At 55.0% G+C, this 6,671-nt stretch overlaps 1 protein-coding gene across 1 annotated transcript in view; it reads left to right on the forward strand.

The window, feature by feature from the left end:
* The first annotated feature begins 2,134 nt into the window (after positions 1-2,134).
* Positions 2,135-6,671, forward strand: part of ADAD2 (adenosine deaminase domain containing 2) — a 5,913-nt gene continuing 1,376 nt past the window's right edge. The window contains 2 exon segments of the mRNA XM_077754174.1: positions 2,135-2,427; positions 2,536-2,679. Coding sequence (XP_077610300.1) covers positions 2,214-2,427; positions 2,536-2,679 — 358 coding nt within the window. The 5' untranslated portion in view covers positions 2,135-2,213.

The raw sequence follows: 6,671 nt of genomic DNA on the forward strand, positions 1-6,671 counted from the left end.
GGCCCGGAGCTTGGCGGGACCCCCGCCTACCCCGCGCACCACCAGGGAGCCCGAAAACTCCACCCCGACTCCAGCGCCTGGGATGGAACCGCACCACCACGGCACTTAACGGTCTTCCGGGACAGGCCGGAAGTGCTCCCTCGAAGGCAGGAAGTCCCGCCTCCCACCCCGGCCTCCGCGGCCGCGGTGGAGCGCCACCTCCCGGGTGGAGGGGGAATGGGAATGGACCGTAGACCGTACAGTCCCCTCAGGTCCGCGTAGTGAAGGCCAGTTTGACGTGGATGAATCCCATCCCTGCAGGCTTGTTGTTCAGTATTAAATTAATTCACTCAACAAACACTGAGTACGGAGCCTCTCCTATGAACCAAGCACTATATCAGTGAGTAGAAATCCAAAGAATTGTCCTCACGTCCTATGTCCTCACATCTTTATAACTAGGGGTACAGGTACCCCTAGAGTGCGCGAGACTCTCCCAGTGGTCACGCAAATACAGCTCTAGGCATTGCTTCTCGAGTCCCAGCTTCCATCCCATTATTTGAATGGCGTGTAAAATAGTTACTGGGTGGGGGTGGGGAGGACCCGATCATTTGCATTCCTAAATTCCCAGGTGATGCTGATTGTGGTTGTCTGGGGGAGGGGGGTCACACTTTAAGAACTACTGTGCAATCATAAATCTTACCATTATCATAACCCAATAGCTCTCAAACTTGAGCGTGCAACAGAATCCCCTGGAAGGCCTATTAAACTACTTTGTTGGGCCCCACCCCCAGGGTTTCTGGTTCAGTAGGTCTGGGATGTGATTCAAGAATTTGCATTTCTAATGAATTCCCAGGTGATGCTGGTGACGCTGGTGATGCTGGTCCAGGTACCACACTTTGAGAACCATTATTTTTTTTTAATATTTATGTATTTATTTTGAGGGAGAGAGAGGGAGACAGCACGAGCAGGGGAGGGTAGAGAGTGAGGGAGAGAGAGAATCCCAAGCAGGATCCACACTCAGTGTGGAACCTGACGTGGACTCCATCCCACAACCCTGGGATCATGACCTGAGTTGAAATCAAGATTTAGATGCTTAACTGACTGAGCCACCCAGGCTCCGTGAGAACCATTATTTCTAAAAAATCAATTTCTAAGTCTAAGTGTCTAATTTGAGGCTGAGTGTCTGAGAACTTTTTTTCAGTGCGTGGCTACAGGAGCGTGACTCTCTCCTGCCCGCTCTTCCCAGGTCAAACGTCCCTGGATCCACTAACTGCTCCTCATTAGCACCAGCATCCACACCCCCTGGTTAGCCTTGTCTTACCCAAAGGTAGCAATCAGTAGAGGCGGCAGCAACAGCGACACATCTTACAGACTATGAACTGAGTAACAGATCATATTTTCCGGTTCATTGGCTCCTGTAAGACTCCGTTAAATTTGTGGCCCCTTAAAACAATTGCCTATTGCATCACAGAAGGCCATGTGCAAATTGTCTTTATCCCTAAGTTCTTCTTGTTTTTGTTTTTGTTTTTTTCCCGTTCATCCCTAGTCCCTTATCTTAAAGAACTGTTGTCCTGGGGTGTTTTTATAAGCCAACTTAAAATCCCTTTTGAAAAAAAAGAGGGGGTGCCAAGTGGCTAATTTTGGCTAGAAGCTTCAGGAAGGCCTACAGTGAACAGTCTTTAAATGTAGATCCTTCAGATGCTGTGCGGGACCGATTCAATTTAGAACTCCTGCGTTTATCAGATACATACTCCCCCCACCCCCGCCCCCACGCAAGCTTATTGGTGGGGGGCGGTCTGGTGTGATGGGTGTAGTTGGGAGCATCTTGGGGCGGGAGTAAGGCTGGGGCTCTGGACGCGCACCCCCAGGCCCCTTCCCGGGTCTGCACTTCCAGGACCACTCAGGGTGGGGAAAACAGTTAACGGGTCCCCACCCGCCTTCCTCCCCTCCCCACTCCCTGGCCTGAACAACCACCCAGGGAGGCAGGACGTTAAAAGATCAGTCAACCAGTGTTCTATAGCCTGGCGGTTGGCATCCAGGAGGCTGGCCTTCCAATTGGCTGGGCAGGCTGTCCGACAGAGCTCTGCAGGCTCTCATTGGCCAGCCGTGAGGTGGGGGCGGAGCTTGTCCTGAAGGTCCGCCCAGGCCCGTGCGCCTCACTTGGACCCGCGCCAGCGTGTGTAAAAGGGCGCGGTCGGAGTGAGATTGGTCCCCTCGGGTCCCCGCGTCCAGCCATGGCGTCACCAGCCAGCACCGCCCCAGGCACGGATGACAGCGGCCGCAGGAAGCCTCGCCTGGCGGCGTCCCTGCAGATCCTCCCCAGGCCCAGCCCCTGGCAGCCCTCGGCCAGCCTGGGCCAAGACCCCTGGGAGCCCGTGGCCGCCCCCGGCGCTGGGAGCGACGACGACGACGGGGACGGGCAGCCCCAGGCCTCGGCAGCAGGAGACGGTGGGCCCGGGGCGGGGACCCGAGTCGGGGAGCTGGGGGCTGCCCAGGCACGGGAGAACGCGGGGGCACGGATGGGGAGGTCTCCGAGGGTCTCTGTCCCGCCTCCAGGGCCAGCCAGGGACTTCCCGACGGTGGCCGGACAGCTGGGCTTGCAGCTCAAGGACCCGGCGCCGGGCCAGGCGGTGACCTTGCTCGCGCAGTACGCAGCCAGCGCGGGCGTCTCCCTGAACTTCCGAGAGGACCGGACGGCAGGTGAGGCTCTGTGGCCTGCGACCGCAGCGCTCCCTGGGCTCGCCCCACGCGGTGGCGGAGGGACCGTGAGCCGGGCCTGCGCGCCCGAGCCGGGAGCCCCACGGTGCCACACATCGGGGGGCACAGCCCCAGCAGCAGGTGGAGCCCTATCCCCCCTCTGAAACTTGGACAAGGTACGGGACTTGGCCCAAGCTACCCAGCCGTTCAGCACTGTTTTTTCTTTGAGGACCGCTGACATGCAGTTACAGTTGCCATGCCAACACTGCAGCTCCCTGAGTGAGGGCCAGCCCCCTGACGTATCAAGCGCAGTGTGATAATGGCAGCACTGGCTGGAGCTGTACTCGTTACTGTGTTTTTTCCTCTTCCTCGGTGTACCCTCCCCACCTCTGACACAGACACACAGAGCGGGACCCCAGGTCCTACACTCAGGTCCCCAACCTTATGCTAGAGCATTCTGGGTTTCTAAGGAGATGGTAAGAGAGTTATCTGTCTAGTTGTTGGGAGCACTTGGAAAAGTGCCTAAGAGAACCCCAAATGAACAGCTCACAAAAAGGTACCGTATTAAAAATGTACAGTGAAAATGGGGCTTGTTTTCATCAGGGATGCTAAGGCAGCATGTGTGGAGACGACTGTCAAGGAGAAACAAGTACAGACCCCTAGGATCAGGAGACAGAGCTTTCCACATAGGGCCACGGGGGACAGGACCGGAGTTGGTTGGGAGGCAGAAGCACAGGGAGAGAAGAGCACAGAGCCTTTGTTGGGGTTTTCTCAAGAGAGAATGGTTGAGGCAGCTTAGATACACTGGGTAAGCTCAGGATTGTATAAGGCAAGGCACTGAGGAAGTTTGGGATTACGAGGGTAGCCCTGGTTGCCCAGTACCTGTCTGTGGGGTGATCTAGGGTTGATGGTTGGGGTATGAGCTCTAGGATTGGTGGGTGTCTACATCAGAGGTGTGTTTGTAAGGAAGTGGTTTGCCATTAGCCAGTCCTAGGAGAGGCAGCCTCTCCGGGCTCAAGGCCCCAAATTCGGAAGCACCAAGAATGCAGAAAAGACGATGGATTCAGCACAGATGATCATAGCTAGCATCCTTGGGTTCTGGACCATGAGCCAGGCAACTGAAGCGCTCTGGCCACATGAACGCCTGGAATCTTCATGACTGTTCCTTAAGGGAGGTATAGTACTATCCATGCCATTTTACAGACCAGAAGACTGAGGCCAGAGAGGCTGTAGCTGCCTCACACAGTGTGAACCCCTGGATTGTATCACCTCTCTCTTCTGCTTAGGATACTCCTGCCCCTTGTTTACATGGGTAAACTGTTACATGGGGGCGCTGTTTTTAGTTGTTTTAGGGGGTTTCTTTTAATGTTTTTTACTTATTTCTGAGAGAGACAGCATGAGCAGGGGAGGGTCAGAGAGAGAGGGAGATACAGAATCTGAAACAGGCTCCAGGCACTGAGCTGTCAGCACAGAGCCCAACATGGGGCTCAAACCCACAAACTGTGAGATCATGACCTGAGCCAAAGTCGGACGCTTAACCGACTGAGCCACCAAGTTGCCCCAAGTTGTTTTAGTTTTTATCTGATAATTTTTTAAAGAACAGTATTAAAAAAAACTCCCATAAGCTCTTCCTCCAGATCCAGTTAGCATTTGCACCTTTGTGTATATCTCCCTCTCTGTTTATATTTTTTTATATACAAATACGTTACTTTTTTTCTGACCAAAGTTAACTTCTTAAATGCCCAAGTGTATCTCCTAAGAACAAGGACTTATTTTCTATAACAACAGTAAGTGATCAAATTCTGGAACTAGATGTAACAGTTACCTGATTATCACTCGCACCTGAGTTGGGCCAATTGTCCCAGCATGGCCTGTAATGTAGCTGTCCGTCACTTTAGTCTTTTTTTTTTTTGAGCCCCACAGGTGCCCCTATTTAGTCTCCTTTTATGTGAAACCAGTCCCCGGCCCATCTTTGTCTTCGGGAAAATGGATGTTTTTGAAGAGTAAGGGCTGGCGGTTTTGTAGAGAGCCCTACCCTTTGGGTCTGTGTCTTTCCTCGGGCCTGGGTTCAGGTTGGGATTCTGGGCACGAGCGCACGGGGTAAGCCCCTGTCCTTGGCCGCACTGCCACCGGGAGGCCTGTGCTCGGTCTGTCCCGGCGCGGGCACCATTAGCTGCAAGGGCCTGAGCGGGGGCGGGGAGGGGCAGGGATCCGCGGGGATCCGCCCGGTGTCTTCACTTTCCCCTGCGGTTAATCCGGCCCCAGGGGCTGCTCCGATGCCAGCGCTCTGCCTGCACCTGCGAGGTGGAGTTCTAGATGCCCTCCGACTGGGAGCGAGTCTCAGCGTCAGCAAGGAGCACTGCCAGGCGGGCTCCCTTCTGAAAGGGTAGTCCTTTCGGGAAACCGTTTCGCGGCGAGTACCAGCAAGAAGCGGGAACTGAAGTGGGCTTAGGCCCCTTCGCCAGGTGCCCCCAGTTCCAGGGCTTGCTTCTGCCTCGTGTCCCAGTCACACCTGAAATGACAGCGTTCGGTAGATGAGCCTCTCAAACTCTAGAACCTCTAGCTGAACCTCTAGAAAAGAAACAGCCGTGCGGCGCCTGGGGGCTCAGTTGGTTGGCGTCTGACGGCTCAGGTCGTGATCTCACAGTTCGTGGGTTCGAGCCCCGCGTCGGGCTCTGTGCTGCCAGCTCAGAGCCTGGAGCCTGTTTCGGATTCTGTGTCTCCCTCTCCCTCTGTGCCTCCCCTGCTCACGCTGTCTGTCCCTCTCAGAAATCAGTAAAATATTTTTAAAAATTAAAAGAAACAGCCGTGTGGGCGAGGTCTGGGGGGGAGGGTGCAGTGCGTGGGCCTGGATGTGGGTCCATGCCACCTGCCTGTAGTGTGCCCCCCTCTGTCACACGGGGTCATGCAGGCCTCTCGCAGAGGGGGTGTCAGGACTCTCCGGGGGTGGGCGGCCCCGTGTCCCACTCCCCCTCGCTGTCTCTAGGTACACGCTCCAGAGGCATCCTTGCTCTTGACGTCTTTGTCACGAGCATCCTCCCCTCACAACCAGTTGGCCTTAAAGCCATTTTTCCCGGAACAAAAAAAAAAAAAAAAACGGTTGACAGTTCAGTTTGACAGTTCGGTTTCATTTCTCAACTGACGTAGGACCCCCATTTTGACACTCTGTAAGCCTCGGCTGGCAGGGAGGTCCGCACAGAGTTCGAATACCCACTTCCCAGAAAACGTGGCACTGTCCACCGACGTGTGACAAACACGCCCGAGCAAACCACAGCATCGGGGCTTCCGGGGCGCGAGACACGGGCCTCGGCTCCCCACGGGCGCCCCGGTGTTGGGAAACTGACTCCTCTCTTCAGAGGTTTTAGCCGAGAAAGAAAAGGCACGCTGCCAACCGAGGAGACGAATCAGCAGGCAGATACAGGTGTTTGATGCCCTGTGTGAACGCGGGGCTTTGAACACAAGACCTTGGGTACAGTCCCCGGCATGGAATCCGTTCCCGGTGCAGGATTGCCGTGAATCCACACTACGCGTTTTGAGCGTATTCAAATATTCCTTGGTAGTCTTTTTAAGATTGCTACTCATTTTCATGTGTCATTATGTCCTTTTTAGTGAAGGCCCCCACTCTTTTCTGTGACTTTTTTTAAAATATTTTTTAAATTTATTTCTAGGAGAGAGAGAGACAGCGTGAGCAGGGGAGGGTCAGAGAGAGAGGGAGACACAGACTCTGAAACAGGCTCCAGGCTCTGAGCTGGCAGTCAGCACAGAGCCCGACGCAGGGCTCGAACCTACGAACCGCGAGATCACGACCTAAGCGAAAGTCTGATGCTTAACCGACTAAGCCACCCAGGCGCCCCTGTGGCTTTCTTTTTTGGCAAAATTGCCTGGCGGCCAATAGTTTGCAGGGAGGGTAGGGGTGGGGGGAGGAGGAAGGGGCTGACAGGGGCCGTGGCTCAGGGCGACCCATGAGGGGGACGGAGCGCGGGGTCGCAGCTTCA

Source organism: Crocuta crocuta, unplaced genomic scaffold, assembly GCF_008692635.1.
Source record: "Crocuta crocuta isolate KB4526 unplaced genomic scaffold, BGI_CrCroc_1.0 scaffold61, whole genome shotgun sequence".
NCBI classification, from domain to species: domain Eukaryota; kingdom Metazoa; phylum Chordata; class Mammalia; order Carnivora; family Hyaenidae; genus Crocuta; species Crocuta crocuta.